General features: G+C 66.6%; 3 protein-coding genes across 5 annotated transcripts; 1 reads left to right on the top strand and 2 right to left on the bottom strand.

The window, feature by feature from the left end:
• The first annotated feature begins 271 nt into the window (after window positions 1–271).
• Window positions 272–2217, top strand: CGREF1 (cell growth regulator with EF-hand domain 1). The gene is made up of 5 exons (XM_005140761.3): window positions 272–765; window positions 1028–1099; window positions 1325–1395; window positions 1479–1603; window positions 1681–2217. Exons 1-5 carry the CDS (start codon window positions 692–694, stop codon window positions 2053–2055), a joined length of 717 nt encoding a protein of 238 aa, XP_005140818.3. The 5' UTR covers window positions 272–691; the 3' UTR covers window positions 2056–2217.
• A 4-nt stretch (window positions 2218–2221) lies between these two features.
• On the bottom strand, window positions 2222–5068 carry KHK (ketohexokinase). Of its 3 annotated transcripts, none has more exons than XM_034061164.1 (8): window positions 4878–5068; window positions 4664–4780; window positions 4265–4399; window positions 3640–3712; window positions 3244–3390; window positions 2774–2862; window positions 2539–2696; window positions 2231–2427 (listed from the first exon to the last, which is right to left on the bottom strand). In XM_034061164.1, exons 1-8 carry the CDS (start codon window positions 5000–5002, stop codon window positions 2342–2344), a joined length of 930 nt encoding a protein of 309 aa, XP_033917055.1. In that variant the 5' UTR covers window positions 5003–5068; the 3' UTR covers window positions 2231–2341. The 3 variants fall into 3 exon arrangements, with proteins under 3 accessions (XP_033917054.1, XP_033917055.1, XP_033917056.1); XM_034061165.1 differs by lacking the exon at window positions 4265–4399 and adding an exon at window positions 4438–4572 and having other exon boundaries at window positions 4878–5067; XM_034061163.1 differs by having other exon boundaries at window positions 2222–2427; window positions 4265–4780; window positions 4878–4887.
• Window positions 5069–7647: 2579 nt separating this feature from the next.
• EMILIN1 (elastin microfibril interfacer 1) lies at window positions 7648–14761 on the bottom strand. Its single transcript, XM_034061272.1, has 8 exons — window positions 14441–14761; window positions 12260–12385; window positions 11494–11696; window positions 9599–11425; window positions 9067–9174; window positions 8928–8945; window positions 8437–8571; window positions 7648–8145 (listed from the first exon to the last, which is right to left on the bottom strand). Exons 1-8 carry the CDS (start codon window positions 14611–14613, stop codon window positions 7814–7816), a joined length of 2922 nt encoding a protein of 973 aa, XP_033917163.1. The 5' UTR covers window positions 14614–14761; the 3' UTR covers window positions 7648–7813.
• Between the last annotated feature and the right edge of the window lie 1193 nt (window positions 14762–15954).

The following is a 15954-nucleotide window of genomic DNA, read 5'->3' as shown; positions in this document are numbered from 1 at the left end:
GCTGCGCCTGCGGGAGGCAGAGGGCAGGCTGTGGGCAGGCTGCGGGCAGGGGAGCAGCGGCGCGGCAGGGGCGGTGCCGAAAGCCCTGGCCACGCCCCCAAGGGGATGTGGCCACGCCCCCGGGGACAGCCCGGCCCTAGAACAGCCGCCCTGCAGCGTGCACCGCCCGCCCCTGTGGTCCCGCCCCGGAGCGGGGAGTGTTGCGGCCGCGGCCACTTTGGTGCTGGCGCCGGGTGCCCGTTAACCCCTGCGCTGCTGTGGGCCGCGGCCGGGTTCACGTCGGTACCGGCGAGGGTCGGTCCGACCCGTGCCGTTAGCGGGGGACGGGTCAGCTACTGAGCCTCAGGCGGGGCGGGCGGTGCCGGGACGTGGGTCTGGGTGAGGGAGCACCATGGGGTGTTAGGGGGTTGCACTGTGTGTGCAGAGCTTGCTCCTCACGGCGGAATGGGGTGCGTGTGTGTGCGCACTGCGAACAGTGTACAGTGCACCGCCCAGCGCTTCCAACCCCCGCCTGGTGCCAGCGTGTCCTCGCAGCGCTGGAGCCGGTGCCTCCCACGGCTGCCGCTCCCTCCGTGCAGGGGAGGGGGGCTGTCGGTACCGGAGGACTCCCGTGACTGTGACCTGCCGCGGGGCGCTCACCCTGCACCGCTCACCCTGCACCGCTCACCCGGCTGTAGCCTCGGGTCGCTGGATGAGGAACGCGCTGGTGCTGCTGCTGCTGCTGGTCCGGGGGGCACGGGCTGCCCCGCAGGGAGGGGAGCACAGGTATGAATGAGGGGGTGTAAGGGGGACGGTTCATAGGTGAGGAGGACGCGCAGATGAGGTTTGGGTGCATGGGTAGAGATGGGATGCTGTAGTGGGTGGTTCTAGGGGTACCCAGTCAAGGATGAGGGTCGTTGGGGTTGATACAGGGCTGTTGGGAACATGGATGGAGGGAATTCTGTATGAGGACGTTAGGCCAGGCAGGGCAGGCACTGTGCCCTCCACCCCAGGGACACAGGTAACCCCCCCCCCGTCTCCTGGCCAGGCCTGAGGACCCTGCAACCATGAGGCTGGATCCTGATTTTGACCCATTCAGCCCGGAGCTGCACACACTGCTGTGAGTCCCTACCCCATGGGAGCCCCACAGGAGCTCCATGGCACTGGGGGCTGTGGATCGGGGCAGGGGGTTAACTATTGGGTGGGGGCATGGGCAACACCCAGCTGACTGTGGGGCAGGGTGATCCTGGGGACAGCTGTAGGATGCAGCAGCCCTGGGGGTGGCCATAGGGCATCCTATGGGGCAGGAGTGGTGTGTGCCTACCTACAGCCCAACTGTCCCCAGACTGCTGCAGAGCACAGTGCAGAGCCTGGCAATGCCGGAGCAGGATGTGAAGGCCCTGACACGGGAACAGGGTAAGGCTGTGCAGCAGTAGGGTACTGGGGGTCCAATAGGGCCAGGAATGCAGCCCCAGCCCCACTGTGACCTGTGCTCATAGTCCTGCTCTACCTCTTTGTGCTGCACGATCACGACCGCAACGGGCATCTGGATGGGCTGGAGCTGCTGCAGCTGCTGGGCACGGTGCTGGCACAGCGGAATGGCGAGCAGCCACACCTTGACACGGTACATCCTGTGGGGCTGGTCCCCTGCACCTTATAGCACCCCAAGGCTGGGCCCTCATCCCATCCCTGTCCCCGTAGGTGGCTGTGCTGGTGGACCAAGCCTTGGAAAGGCAGGACATGAGCAAGGATGGGCTCCTCACCCCCCCTGAGCTGCTGCTTGAGCCCCCTAAGCAGCTGCTGTCACCTGGCCAAGGCCAGGGAACCCCAGGGCCACCCCTCCTGCCACATCCCAGGGAACCAGAGGTGCTTGAGGGGAACATGGGAGTGAATGGCCCCAGACTCAGGCCAGCAGAGAAGCAGGAAGAAGGGCAGGAAGCCCTTCAGGCTGAACCACCACAGGCTGTAACACAGCAGGCTGAATCCCCCGATGCTGGACTCATGGAGGCCGAGGACACCACCAAGATTGAAACTCCTGAGGCTGCAGTCCCTGAGGCAGAGGCAGGTCTAGTATAGGGGGACCCCAGGGAGGGGTAGGGAGCAGGGCTGTGGACAGGGCTGCTCCCCGCCCCACTCGGAGCACTTAGCATGAGGGGTCCCCCATCCTGCAGCAGGGCCAGGGTTACACTGTTTGCTCCTGTAACATGCCAGGACAGAGAAATACAGGCGTTGCCACCAGTGCTCACCTGGATCAATGTGGGAAAAGGCCATAGGTCAGTGCAGGGGTTTATTGGCAGTGGGGTTGGGGGTGCTGGATGTGAGGGCAGTGGCGTGGGGCAGGACATGGGAATGGGTGCTTAGCTTAAACGATGCCATCGAAGCCCTGGATCCCACATTTCCTGCCTGCAATGCGGCAGCCGAAGGTAATGGCATCCTGAAGGGTCTTCCCTGGAGAATGGGGGGGTCAGACCTGCTAGGCCAGGCAAGGCCAAGCTGAGCTGTGGCCATGCTGTGGCCATGGTGATCCATGGCCATGCTGTGGCTGTGCCACACACTCACCTGCTGAGAGTGCAAAGATGACAGCAGCATTGAAGGTGTCCCCGGCCCCCAAAGTGTCCACTAGGGTCTCTGGGGGGAAGGCATCCGAGTGCACCAGCTCCCCACCTGGCCCTATGGCGTCAGCCCCCTTCTCGGCCCAGGCACAGATCAGTGTGGCACTGGGGAGTGGAGGGGTGGGTGTGGGGTGCAGCCGTGCCCTCCCTGCCCCAACCAACATGCCTGGACCCCCCCATACCCTGGCTGGACGCGGCTGCGCAACCCCTGCAGCGCCTCGGGGGCCGACCGGTACCCAAAGTGCTGGGCCAAGTCCTTGCTGATGAACACCTGCAGGACAGGGGCTGAGGCGGGGGGGACACCCCAAAACCCCCAGCACCCACTGCTCTGCCAGCACCGCGACTGCCCCCTCGACTCGGTCTGCTCTCCCAGGTACTCTCCTCACCTCGACTATACCTCCTACACATCAACTGCACCCCCAGACCCCAACTGCATCCCACACTGCCATGCCCTCTGCACAGTACACCCCCCACACCTGCACCCCATTGCTCCAAATACACGTCTTGCCTCCGGCTGCCCCCATCCCCATTGTGCCCCATACCTACACCCCAGCTCCTACCGTCCCTCCCCGCCCAGGACCGGTGGCCACGTCCCTAACTCCGTCCCCAGACAATAGCCCTGCCCCGTCCCCTCGGTAGCCCTGCCCCGCACCACGTCGCCCAGCCCCATCAGCAGCAAAAGCTCCTCCCGCGGCTTCTCCAGCTCCACCGAGGTGCGGATCCGGTCCTCTGGCGGCCGGGCCCGGTTATGCTGCTCCACCCGCTGCATCATCACCGCCTGCTCCGCCGCGTTACGGGCCTGCGGGGACGCGCACCATCTGCTTAGGGCACACCCAGGGTACCTCTAAAGGCGGAGGTTCCCCCGACAGGCACCAGGAGCTCCAGCCCAGCCCCGCAGTGTCTGGCCCAGCCCCGGGATGTCCCTCCCCCAGCCCTTGGTTCTCCCCTTCCGACCTAGGGATCACCTCCTCAGTCACTGAAGCCCCTGCCCCGGGATGCCCCCTGCCCAACCCCAAGTGCCCAGGTTCTTCCCAGCCCCGGGGCTCACCTCCCAGTGAATCCACTTGTACTGGGAGAGGTCAACCTGCTCAAAGTCACGGGCTGTCACATCCGGTAGGTTCCTGCAAATAGGGGGTCAGGCGGGGGGGGACACGGGATGATGCCAGCAACAGTGTGGGGTGGCCCCGGGTGACTCCCAGCTGGGTGTGAAGGGCTCGGTGCTGCCCAGGGCAGAGTTCCCCATGGGATGGCACCATCCGCGTGAATCATTAATCATTAATGCCGGCACAGCAGGACCCTGAGATGGACTCAAAGGGCACTGCAGCAGTGCGATGCCCATCATCCCCAGCCACTGCAGCTTTGCGTGTGGCCAGCACGATGCTGGGATAAGGACTGCATTCACCATGCAGGCATGGCCACGGAACCATAGCCTTGGCCAAGGAACACCACTGCCAATCACAGCAATGGCACAGGGGCAATCAGGAGCTGTGAGATGATTGACAGTCATTGCATGTGCAGGATTATGGAGAATCACTTGATCTGGAAGCAGGGGCCCTGGCAGGCGCCAGCAGAGCCTCGTCCTGGGGCTGAGCACTGTGTGATCCCAGGGTGCAGGGGAGGCCCCAGGTACCAGGCCCAGCCGAGTGATGCCTGCCAGGTGATGGGGCCCTTACGTGTCGTAGAGCACAATGGTCCGGGTGCCGCTGGCAGCACTGACAACGCAGCAGGCGCAGGGCACGTCCCCACGGGGCTGCCAGGCCACATGTGTCACATCCACACCCCGGCGCCGGAAATCCGCCACAATGAAACTTGGGGGACAGAGAGCGGGGTGAGGGGCGCCACGCACCCGCAGGCGTGCAGGATGGTGCGGGTGCCCTGGCTGGCGCTGGCGATGACAATGGAGGTGGGCAGGCAGCTGGTGGGCTGCGGCACCACATGGCCCACGTCCACCCCGTAGTGCCGCAGGTCGGCCAGGACGAAGCTGCCAGCAGGAGAGATGCAGAAGGGCCGGTGGAAGTGTCAGAGTAGGGCCCCGCCGGCGGGCCGGAACCCCCATCCCGCTCCCCACTTACTCAGCAGCATGCCCAGTGGCCAGCGAGCCCATGAAGGAGCAAGGGGCTCCCAGCAGCGCCAGCACAGTGCAGGAGTTGGAGGCATTCCCGCCCCGCTGCCATCGCTGCGATATGCACCTGCAAGGCCATGGGCCGTGGGCATCGGGACAGACCCGAAAGGGACCTCGGCAGCTCCCGGTGGAGCTGCCGCCCCTCGCAGCCCGCCCGCCGGTACCTGGTGTCAGAGTCCTCGGGAGGATATGCCTCCACCACGCTGATGATGTCCAGGCACACCAGCCCCACGCACAGGATCCTCTTCTCCCCGCCGGGGACGGGGCCCCCCCGGGCGGCCGCTGCCATTGCCGGAGCAACTCCGCTCAGCTCCGGGACCGGCACCGGCACCGCCGATATGCCACACCCCTTCCACAGACCCCGCCCCCGCGCGTCAGGCCCCGCCTCCCTAGACCACGCCCTTCCAAGTTCTGCCAATCAGAGCGCTACTCTGTGGGCGGGGAGAGGAGGGGATAGGCCACGCCCCCCAATCATCACCTTCAGACACACACTCCCCCCCTTCCCCCCCCCCTCCCCGCGCATGCGCTGTATCTGTGCGTGGAAGCCAGCGGGGGTGTGCGGAGCTGCACGTGCTGCGTCTCAGTCCCTCGCGCTGCTTGCGCACCGCCCCCCGAATGCGCACCCTGACAGACACCCCCTCGGTGCACCCCCTACATGCACCCGGTGCCTGTACACCCCCACGGTGAGGTGATATGCACCAGGGTCAGGGTGCAGCCAGGGCTGGACTCTGCCCCAGTCCCCATCCAGCTCTCCCCTGCCCTGGGCGCAGGTCAGGGTGCAGTGGGGTGTAGGGAGTGGCAGCAGGTGCAGGTGTGGGTCAGCATGTGCTGGTTAACGTGTTACAGACAGTGAGGGGCGAGGGGAGAACACTGGCAGGTGTGGGGAGCAGGTAAGCACAGGCATGGGGTCAACAGCAGGGCTGAGCTACAGGGTCTGACAGAGCACTCAGGGCAGATCATCACATCCATGTGCTGTGGCAGAGGCTGTGCCATGGCCTGTGGCTCCCTTGTGCCAGCACCACAACAGCACCTGCTGTGCTGCAGCCGGGACAGAGCTGTGGCTGGCTTTTTGATGCTGGGGCACCCATGGGATCCTCCTGTGGTGCTGCAGGGGCTGAGAACCTGGTACTATGGGGTCCTGTGTCCCCCACGCTGTGCTGTGGCCAGAAGTGCTTTGCCACAGCCAGATGTGTTGTGCCAAAGCCAATAGCACAGGTGGGATATGTAGGGTTACGTGAGGGCAAGTGGAGTTGTCTGGATCTGTGTGGGGCCATGACCCTGCACCTGGGAGGGCATCTCCCTTCTGTTTCCACACACCTCCCCTGTGCTGGGCTGATGCTGAGCTGTCCCTTCCAGGGTGCAGGGATGAACAAGCTGCTGCCAGAGCTGCAGCTGGAGGAGGAGAGGATGTTCCTGCAGAGCATGTTGCAGGAGGGTTCCAAGGAGTCACCCCTGGGCTGGCTAGACAGCCATGCTGTAGTCATCATCCACAAGCCCCTCACCAGTGATGATGCCCTCTGTGTGCCCAACAGCCCCATGTTGCCCACGTAGCCACCAGGAACCAGAGACCAAGGGATCTGTGTGTCCCCATGTCCCTGTGTCCCCAGGGACCTCAGCCTCATGGTGGCAGCAGTGGAGCACAGCCAGTTCCTGTGGCACCTGGGTGAGGGCTATCCTGAGGTGCTGGCCCAGAGCTTCACCCCCATCCATCCAACATGGCCCCAAGGACACAGTGCTGGCTGAGGGCACTGCTGTGTACATTGTGGCAGGTGGGAGTGCAGAGCCAGGCCCACACATATGCAGGTGTGCTCATGTGTGTGCCTGTCCACAGGCGTGAGCTCACCTGCAATGTGCACCCACTGCAGGAGATGCACCATGTGGATGCATATGTGAGGCTGCCTGCTGCAGGACATGTGTGTGCATGCGTGCCTGTGTGCATACACGTGTGCATGCTCTGCCATGTCTCTCCCCAGAAGGGCAGCCCAGTGTGAGCCAGTGTGGCTGGCTGCCCACTTCGCACATTGAAGCCAGGAGATGTGTTAGAGGAGCTGGCCCTGCTGTACCACTGCAGGTGCACGGCCACCATGCAGGGTAAGGACCATCCCCACCACGGGCCCGGGGTACCACTGCATGTACCCAACACCCTGACCCCTGCTGTGTCTCAGCACACAGCCCTGTGTGCCTCTGTGCCATTGACTGGCAGCAGTACTGCACCATTGCCACCAGCAATGCCACACAGCGCCAGGCTGAGATCCTGGGCTCCCTGCAATGTGAGTTCCCTGCAGCACCTGCAGCACTCAGCACCCCAGCACCCAGGTTGGGGGGCCTGGACCCTCTGGCCAGCACTGGCCTGCAGAGCCCAGCCACAGCCTTCTCCTCATCATCATCCATATCATCATCATCACCTCCATCCCACCTCATCTCCACCGCATTCCCAGTCCCTGGCTTTTCCCAGCTGATTCCCAGTTCAGGCATGGTGCAGACAGAGCTCATGGTGTGCAGGCAGGGCTCAGGAAGGGCACCCACAGACCATGGTACCTCATCCAGCCCCCTCCCTGCAGGGTGCCCTGTCTGCAGGACATCTCTGACAGCCACCTCTGCACACTGCTGGATGCCATGGAGGCACCCACCCTGCAGCTCATGCAGGGAGTGAGTTGGGGGGTGGGAGCTGCTGCTGCAGGGGGACAGGAGGGGCTGGCTGTGACTCTGTGGTCCCCCACCAGGGACCCCCCAGTGCCAATTTTAAGGGCTTCTCAGTCAACTGGATGCCAGCAGAGGATGAATTTTCAGGCTGGGATGAGGATTTCTGATGGCAGCAAGACCCATGGTCCCAGGGTGGAACCCCCAGAGAGGGGCAATAAACAGGGGGGCACAGGAAGGAGCCGGAGCCATGGGTACAAAACCCGGTGCCGCATCTTTATTTTGTGGGGGTAGTGGGGGGGCCGTGGTGGGCCGGGGTGGGTGGTGTGGGTCTGGGGCATGTGGCAGTGGGGTGGGAATGAGGAGTAGGGGGTGCTGATAAATAATGGGGCAGGTGGGGTGGTCCTGCTGGGGTGTGGGGACCCCCATGCCTGGGGGGTGTCCCGAGGGTCGGGTGGCTCTACGGCTCCTCGGCGTCATAGAGCAGGGCCCCACTGAACACAGTGAGGGGCTCATCGGGCGCATGGGCCAGGCGCCCTGAGACCAGGTCCACACAGAGGGTCTCGCCAGCCGCCAAGGGCAGCAGGAGGCTGAAGACACCGAGAGAGCCAGGGCTGGGCTGCAGTGCGGCCACTGGCTCCTTCTCCAGCCCCTCGGGCTGGAACCCGGCTGAGTCCAGGCGGGCGATGCCCAGGTTGGAGCGTGACAGCACAGCCTCCAGCTTCTCGCCCTTGTGTCCCGTCAGCACCGCGCTCACCAGGTACCGCCCGCTCACCGGGGCCGTGAACATGCCTGTGGCCACAGGTGCTGGGTGTCAGTGCCAGTGGCCACCCCAGCGCCATGCACTCCTCCATGTCCCGAGTGGGCTCTACACCCCTGGGCTCCCCCACTGCACCCCGTAGCTGTCGATTCACCCATGCAGTGGGCACAGCATCCCTGAGGACACCCCATCCCATGGCCTTCAGCACACCCCAGGGTCATGATTCATCCATGTCTGTGGAGCCCCTTCAGCCCCCACTGTAGCCGCTGTCTCACCCCACAGCCCACCCTGCCCCACATATGGGGAGCTGTGTGGCTGCTCACCCGTCTCAGGGTCGTAGGCGCCACCGTCATTGAGCAGGACCTGGTCGAAGGGGACGGTGCCTGGCTCCGTTCGTGGTGTGCTCAGGGCAGCCGAGAAAGCGACGTGGGGCACAGAGCCCGGCTCCCCCACATCACCTAGACACCGTGTCAGAAATGGGCACCCCAGACCAGCACCCTGAGCCTGACCTCACTATACCTGCACCTTTCCTCCATCCATATGCTCCTCCTTCATCACATCCATCCCTTGTGCCCCCAGCTGTGCACATGATCCCAAGCTGCCCAGTGCCCCCCCATGTACCCCAACTTGCTCCTCTCACCCCATGCCCCCACCACTATATGCCATTGTAGCCTGTCCAGCCTCCATGCCCTGCCCAAAGCCCCTGCCAGTCCCCACCCCCTTGTACCCAAATAGCCCCCATTTCCCATTCCCTCAAAGCCCCCCCAGTCTCCAGCCCCACAGGACCATGTGACCCACAAGCCCCCAGCCTTACCTCTCTCTCCTGGGAGCCCTAGGAGGGAAGGTGAGTTGAGTTGCAGGGCTGGCATGGGGCAGGACACCCAGGCACAGGGTCCAGCCATGCCAGTGCTGCCCCACTGTGAATGATGGGGCACCAAGGGTCTGCTTCTTACCTTGAGGGCCCATGGGACCTTGTTCTCCATCCTTACCAGGGGGCCCAGCAGGGCCGGGGGGGCCCATCTCACCCATGGGGCCGATGGGTCCAGGGGGCCCTGGAGGGCCTAAGGGGAAGATGAGGTTAGAACTGCCCCAGCCCCGCAGCCCAAACCACAGGCCCATGTCCCTATGCCTTGAGCCCCCACACCTTGAGCCCTCACATCCCCATGACTTGTGTCCCCATGCTCTCATGCACCGCAGCCCCATGTCCCCACAACTTGAGCCCCCATGTCCTTATTACATACTTTTCCATATCCCCACCTCCCTGCAATTTGAGCCCCCATGACTTGCATCCCCATGTCCCCACAGCCTTACATCCCCATGGCTTGTGTCCCCACATCCCCATGGATGGCAGACCCACACCCTGCAGCCTCTTGTTGTCCCATGTTCCCACACCCCATGACTCCCCAGCCATGCCCCCACCTCCCTCCACCCCCCAGTCTCCGGTGACCCCGTGTCCCCCCATCCCCAGGTGCCCGTGCTCCGCACCGGTGAGCTCCCTGGCGCTCAGGCTCAGCACGTCCGCACGCAGGTGCTCCAGGCTGGCATTGAGGGCTCCGAGGCGGCGCTGGAGCTGTGCCTGCAGCGCCTTCTCCAGCAGCGCTGCCCGGGTCCCGGCCGTGCCGTTCAGCTCCCGCACCGCAGCCCACAGCCCGGCCACATGCCGGCCCAGGCCGTCCCGCACGCCCCTCAGCCCTCCCGCCACAGCCTCCAGCTGCTCGCACACCCCCTCCAGTTTGGCCACGCGTGGCTCCAGCCCCGCGGGGCAGCCCCCAGTACGCGCCAGCTCCCGCGCCAGCGCCTCCAGCCGCTGCTCGCTCTCCGCCTCCCGCACGGCCGCCGCCGCCGCCGCCTGGTCCAGCTCAGACACGATGCGGTCAGTGACAGAGCCCAGCTGGCGCTGCCGGGCGTCCTGCTGGTCCAGAGCGTCCTGCAGCCCCTCCACCGTGGCGTTGAGCCCGTGCAGGGACAGCAGCACTGACGCCAGCTCACCCCGCAGCGCTCGCAGCTCCGAGGGCAACGCGCCCCCGAAGACACTGAACCCTTCCAGAGGGGCTTCCGGCTCCAGCTCCGGCTCCAGCTCTGGTGTGGGGAGGCCGGGCTGTGGCAGACGGCAGGCGGCGGTGCAGGCATCCACCTCAACCCGCAGCTGCTGCAGCTCTCCAGGCAGCAGTGGGGTGCACGCCTGGGGGCACTGGCTGCCACTCGCCCCCCCCAGCTCAGCCTCCAGGCGCCCCGTCCGGTTGCGGAGCTGTGCCAGCTCCTCCATCACGGTGCCCCCCGGCTCCAGCTGCACCAGCAGCCGCCCCAGTGCCTCCCCTTGCTCCCCCAACAGCTCCCGCATCTCCCCACCCTCTGCCCGCAGACCCTGCAGTGTCCCCTCCAGCCCGTCCCTGCCAGCCCCCAGGGCCTGGAGCTGCCCCTCGGTGTCCTGCAGCCGCTGCTCCAGCTGCCGCAGCAGTGTTCCGAGCTGCCCGTCCTGGCTGCCTGCCGGCGGTGCTGCACAGGGCTGGCTGCAGCGGGACAGCAGCCCCTCCAGCTCGGTCAGACGGGCACCTTGCTGCACCCCACTTGCCGCCAGCCCCTCCACGGCCCGGCTCAGGTTGGCCACACGTCCTGGCAGCCCGCCCTGCCGCCACTCGGGCTCGGGGTGCCACGGGCCAGCCCGTGAGGCGTTCAGCCGCCCCTCCAGCTCTGCCAGCCTCCGGGCTAGCACTGGGCCCTGCCCGGCCGGCCCCGCCACCGCTGCCGTGGGCAGCCCCTCCAGCCGCCGCTCCAGCTCGGCCAGGCGCCGGTGCAGGTCATCCGGCGGTGGCTGCGGGGCCAGGCGGGTGCTCAGGCTGCTGATGTGCCGTTGCACTGTCTCCACCGCCTCCCGGTTGCGCTGGTCCACCGAGCCCACCAGCTTCTCCAGCGCCCGCATGCGCTCCCGGTCCTCGGCCATCTGCCGCCGCAGCCCCTCGGTGCTGGCCGTGCAGGCAGCACAGGTCTCCTGCAGTCGTCGCTCCAGCTCATGCAGGGCCATCGCTGCCGCCGGGCCGCCCTCCACCACTGCCGCTGTGCCATCCCGGCCACCCTCCTGGTGCTGTAGGCGGGTCTCCAGCTCCTCCAGCCGCCGCTGGACCTGGCTCAGAGCCTCCCGCATGTCGGCCGGGGCCGCATCAGCCGGTTGCTCGCCCTCGGGGCTGCCGCCCGCTGCCGCCTGCTGTGGGTGCTCCAGTGGTGGCTCCCGCCCAGCCCGCAGCTCCTCCACCTGCTTGCTCAGCCGCCGCACTTGCTCCTCCAGCCGCCGCACCTTCTCCGCATCCCCGCTGCCTGTGCCGCATCGCACTGTCAGTGTCACCCCGGTGGGAGGTTCCCCCCACCCTGACCACCGCCATTACCTTCACCCCCCAGGCCGCTGAGGGGGTTGCCGAAGCCAGAGAGTGTGGGGCGGCCGGGCCGGGGCCGGCTGGTGGGCTGGGGGACAGCTGGTGCCGGCCCCTCGGTGCAGTCCTCGCCTGAGTATCCCTGGCAGCAGCGCCAGGCCAGCTCTGACACCGTCCGCTGGGACAGCTTGTACCGGGGCCTCAGAAAGCTGCGGTACCTGCAGGCAGATGGGGCTCTGCTGTAGTGGGGATGGAGAACCCAGCTGGGCAGATGGGTAACAGCGGGGTGGGGGTCCTGGGTGCCTGCACTAAGCTCCCTGCCTGCACTGAGCTCCCTGCCTGCACTCAGCCCCAGCTCCTGCCAGGTTCCCACTCTGGGGTCACACTGAGCACCACAATCCCAGCGTGTGCAGCTGCCTCAGGCAGCGGTTCCGGGCTGGGCAGCAGCAAGTCAGGAACAAAACCAAACCCTGTTGGCCTCTTGCTCAGCTGCCACTGACTGGGAGCTCTCCCCGGTCAGCCCCCCCAACCCCACTGTTGCCATCCCCCAAACTGCCGGCCCCACCACTGAGGTGCCAGCTGCAGATGGGCCCTGGTGTGGGGGTCCCTGCATGTGCCTCGCAGGGGGAGCCGGTCACCCACCCAGCCCTGCACAAGCAGCTGGCTCTTGCGCAAAGTAAACACAACGCTGGGGTGGATAAACACTGGTGGCCACAGCGGCGCTGCAGCCAGACCCGGCTCTGTCCCATGCCCCCGGCCCCCCCGGGGCCATCCCACTCACGCCAGTACACGGGGGCACTGGAGCTGCCCCCAGGGGCAGGGCTGGTAATCTGGCTTCACGAAGCTCTCGACGCCGTCCTCCACCACACAGCTCACGGTGCGCGTCACCACGTAGGCACACCAGTTCCTGCGGGAAGGGCTCAGCATGTCTGCCTGGCTCACACCAGGCACCATCCTCACACACAGCAGGCACCCCCCATCCCAGCACCCCCTGCACTTGCCCTGCCAGCTCCACCGGTAGCAGCTGTCACGGTCCAGAGCTGTGGGGTTAATGGGCTGGATCCTGCCCCATTGCACAGCTCTTTCATCCCTGCCCTGCTCAGTGGCCCATAGCACAGGGGCCCTTGGCAGGGGCTGGTGGCACCACAGGAACAGTTGCAGCCCATGTGGGGATGGGGGCTCTGCCTGTGAGGTTCAGGGGAGGCCGGGCAGGGTTTGGGGTGCCAGGCACTCCATCACACCATGCTCTGGGGCCTGTGCTGCCAGTCCTGGTGACAGGCACCCCACATCTCACTCCATCACTGAGCTGCATGTCCCCTGTCCCCACAACACTGAGGGGGCTGGGACAGCCACGCCATAGCCATTGCACCCCCCAAACAGTAGTCTGCAAGTGGGGGTCAGCTGCCCCCCTGAGCCGGAGCGGGTGGTGGGTTGGGGAAACAGTGTCCCTGTACGGTGGCACCGCTGCCCCACACACACTGGGTGTGCCAGCAATGGAGTCCCCCAGCTCTCAGACAGGTGCAAGCCCTGGGACATGACCCTAACCTCAGCCCAGCCTCACAGGCTGCAGGGACCCCAGCCACAAGGCACAGGCCCCCAGCCCAGGCCCGCGGGGTGCAGGGGCCCTGGCACATCCGTATATGGCCTGAGCCTGGAGCACAGAGCCTGGATCCCAGCCCCATCCTCAGCCCCACACAGAGCAGCCCCACAGGGAGCGGCCCCCTGGCCCACCCGGAGGAGCTGGGCTGCGGTGGGGGCTGCGGTGCCGCGGCCGGTTCCCGTCATCCCGGCTGGTTTCCCTCAGGCCCCGGCTGGATTCCAGCTCTTCCCCGGGGGCCGCCGGGAATTCCTGTGCCGACTTATGGTCCCCCCCTCCTCCCTCCTTCCCATCCCATTCCCTTCCATTCCCTGCCCCCTTCTGCCCCACAGCGGCAGGACCCCAGGGTCCCACTGCCAGGGACCAGGCTGTCCACATCCAGGGATGGGATGGATGGGAACAGAGCCCTCCTGATCGGGCAGAGCATGGTTATGGCTCCTGTGCCCCCTGAGCACGGGGAGCGGCTGCTCTGCCGCCCAAGCCATGAGGAAACTCCAGTGTGCCCCCAAAGCCACAGGTCAGTGCTCAGCCACAGCCCTGCAGGGCTAGGGTCTGGAGTTGCCCAACCCACATCCCCCCTTTCCAGGCAGCCCCACTCCTGCAGCCAGGCCCTGAGATCCTGCCCTGGGCTGCATGGGACAGCCGTGGGGCAGGGATGGGGCAGCCACCGGCTACAGCTGAACTGGTGCAGCTCCACCCCATGCGGCCACACTGCTGCGGCTCTGATGTGGCCACAATGAAAACGTGACCCCCAGCCCAGTGTGGGACCACCTCCAGCCCTGCATCCCCAACTCCCCGGCCTGCAGGCACAAGCTGCCCCACGCCAGCCCCACAGACCCACACTGCCTACCTGCCAGCACGGCACGGGTGGGGACAAGGGCAGGGATGGGAACATGGTGGGTCTGGGCTCCTCATCCTGTCTTGCCCCCGACAGTGCTGACCCCGCCCTGGTGTGCACAGCACGGACTTGTGGATGCTGTGGCAGGGCCAGTCCGGGAATCCCTGGCAGAGCAGCACCAGGCAGCACCCAGTCCAGCACCAACACTCGCCCCAGCTGGTCTGTGCCCTCACCAGAATGCTCCTGGTGCCTGGCCCCACGTGTGCCTTCAGGAGTCCCCTGTGCCGTCCCCTCCACATGCCCCCAGCCCACACCACTGTGGACAGTGGTGAGTGATGGGTGCGGGCAGCCCTATCAGTCAGAGCACCCCAGCACCCGGCATAGCAGCAGCCTTCGGGACAGGACCCGCACACCCCGTGCCAGATGTGGCACGTGCTGGCACCTGGCTGGTGGCAGAGAACTCGTTCCCCCCGTGCTGTGGGACACGGGGGTGCCCTCCCATCCCACCCGGCGGTCACGGCTCCTACCTGTGCCGGTTGGCGGCCCGGGCAGCGCCGTGGGCTGCGGCAGAGCTCTGCGGGGCCGTAGCCTGGACGGTGCCGAGTGAGGCGGCCCCCCCGGTGTACAGGCTGTACCTGGAGGGGAAGTTGGCGGCCAGGGCCTGGGCGGCCAGGAGGCACGGCCAGAGCCAGGGAGCCATGCTAGGCGGGAGGCTCGGCCCGGCTCGGCGTGGTGCTGCTCGGCGAACACAGCTCAGCTCAGGAGCGCATGGCGCGTCCCGTCGCGGCCCCGTCTCTCCCGGCTCTGCACGGCTCGGCTCCGAACGGCTCTGCCCTCCCCTCGGCCGCGCCTCGGCCAGCCCCTCGCCGCCAGAGCCGCCCCGCGCTGCCCGCTCGACGGGGTCCCCGGGGCCCCCCGCTTCCTGCCAGCCGCGGCCCCCGAGCCGGCCAGAGCGGCCCCCGGCGCGTCCCGGCCTCCGCCGGGCACCGCGGCCCCCGCCGGCCCCCGCCGCCCGCCCGGCACATCTGCTTCTCGTTAGGCCGGGACGCCAGCGAGGACGGGAAGGAGGGACGGGGGAAGCCAGAGAGGCCGGGCAGGGGGCCAGGGCTGCAGGCAGCCAGCGCGGCGGGTGCTACCGCCACGGGTCCCCCCCGACCGCCCAGTACTGCCGCGGCCTCGCGTGCCTGCCCGTACCCCACATGGGCTCCCGTGGCCACCACTTCACATCCCGCTCTTTGCATACCCGTGGTCCCCACGCTGCAGCGCTGGATGCTATGGGTCCATCCCCAGCTGCACCCTCTTTGTCCGCTTGCCCGGTACTGGGCTTGTGGGTTTCTATCCTGGGGCTCCCTGGGCCAGGCTGTGGGTACTGGCACCTGCACACCTGGCACACAGTGCCTGACACTGCCATGGCCCCATGCTGGTGCCATGTCTCAGTGAGTGCTGAGCCCCATGGCACTGTGCTGGGGACAGGGGTCACCAGGGCCACGGGAGCGAGGCTCCAGCCAGGAGCAGGTGACACAGTGGCCATCTGACCACAGACAGGGCCCTGCAGTGACACTATGGCTTCCCCAGGCCATATAGTGATGTCATGACCTCACGCTGACATCACGCCTTGGCGCCAGCCCTGGGGTGACGTCATGGCCTGGCACAGAAGCGCGGGAACCCGCCGCTCCCCACGGCTGCTGGATGTGGGTTAAGCACAAACAGCTGCAGGCAGCTGGATGGGGGAGGGGTACAGTGGAGCCGGGGGGTCTGGGCTGTGCTGGGCCGGGCAAGAAGCCATGGCTGTCCCCAGCCCCCCGCCGGGGAGCACTGTTACCGCTGTCAGTGTGGCCGAGGGGCTCACCCCACCATCGAGCCCAGTACGGAGCAGCACCCCAGGCACCCCCACTGCGGTCCCTCACACCCCAGTCCCGGCTCCCGCCCTTCCAGCACCTATAATTAGCTGCCGAGGCCCCGCCCCCTGCCCTGCTCCCTGCCTTGTATGGTGGCGGTGGCGGCGCCCGAAGGGGGGGCTCCAACTGGGGCCAGGAGCTGT

Source organism: Melopsittacus undulatus, chromosome 3 (genome assembly GCF_012275295.1).
Source record: "Melopsittacus undulatus isolate bMelUnd1 chromosome 3, bMelUnd1.mat.Z, whole genome shotgun sequence".
NCBI classification, from domain to species: domain Eukaryota; kingdom Metazoa; phylum Chordata; class Aves; order Psittaciformes; family Psittaculidae; genus Melopsittacus; species Melopsittacus undulatus.
This window is presented reverse-complemented; position numbering and strand designations above follow the sequence as displayed.

Excerpts from the sequence above, each read along its gene's own strand:
- CGREF1 (XM_005140761.3), top strand. The coding sequence starts at position 692 with ATGAGGAACGCGCTGGTGCTGCTGCTGCTGCTGGTCCGGGGGGCACGG. Across the intron at positions 1,396-1,478 it reads GGCCCTGACACGGGAACAGG|TCCTGCTCTACCTCTTTGTG; the intron begins GTAAGGCTGTGC and ends CTGTGCTCATAG. Across the intron at positions 1,604-1,680 it reads AGCAGCCACACCTTGACACG|GTGGCTGTGCTGGTGGACCA; the intron begins GTACATCCTGTG and ends CTGTCCCCGTAG.
- EMILIN1 (XM_034061272.1), bottom strand. The coding sequence starts at position 14,613 with ATGGCTCCCTGGCTCTGGCCGTGCCTCCTGGCCGCCCAGGCCCTGGCC. Across the intron at positions 11,426-11,493 it reads CAGCGGCCTGGGGGGTGAAG|GCAGCGGGGATGCGGAGAAG; the intron begins GTAATGGCGGTG and ends GATGCGGCACAG. Across the intron at positions 9,175-9,598 it reads GAGCGCCAGGGAGCTCACCG|GCCCTCCAGGGCCCCCTGGA; the intron begins GTGCGGAGCACG and ends TCTTCCCCTTAG.
- KHK (XM_034061163.1), bottom strand. The coding sequence starts at position 4,647 with ATGGGGGTTCCGGCCCGCCGGCGGGGCCCTACTCTGACACTTCCACCG. Across the intron at positions 3,713-4,264 it reads ACCATTGTGCTCTACGACAC|GAACCTACCGGATGTGACAG; the intron begins GTAAGGGCCCCA and ends CCCTATTTGCAG. Across the intron at positions 2,863-3,243 it reads TGATGGGGCTGGGCGACGTG|GTGTTCATCAGCAAGGACTT; the intron begins GTGCGGGGCAGG and ends CCTGTCCTGCAG.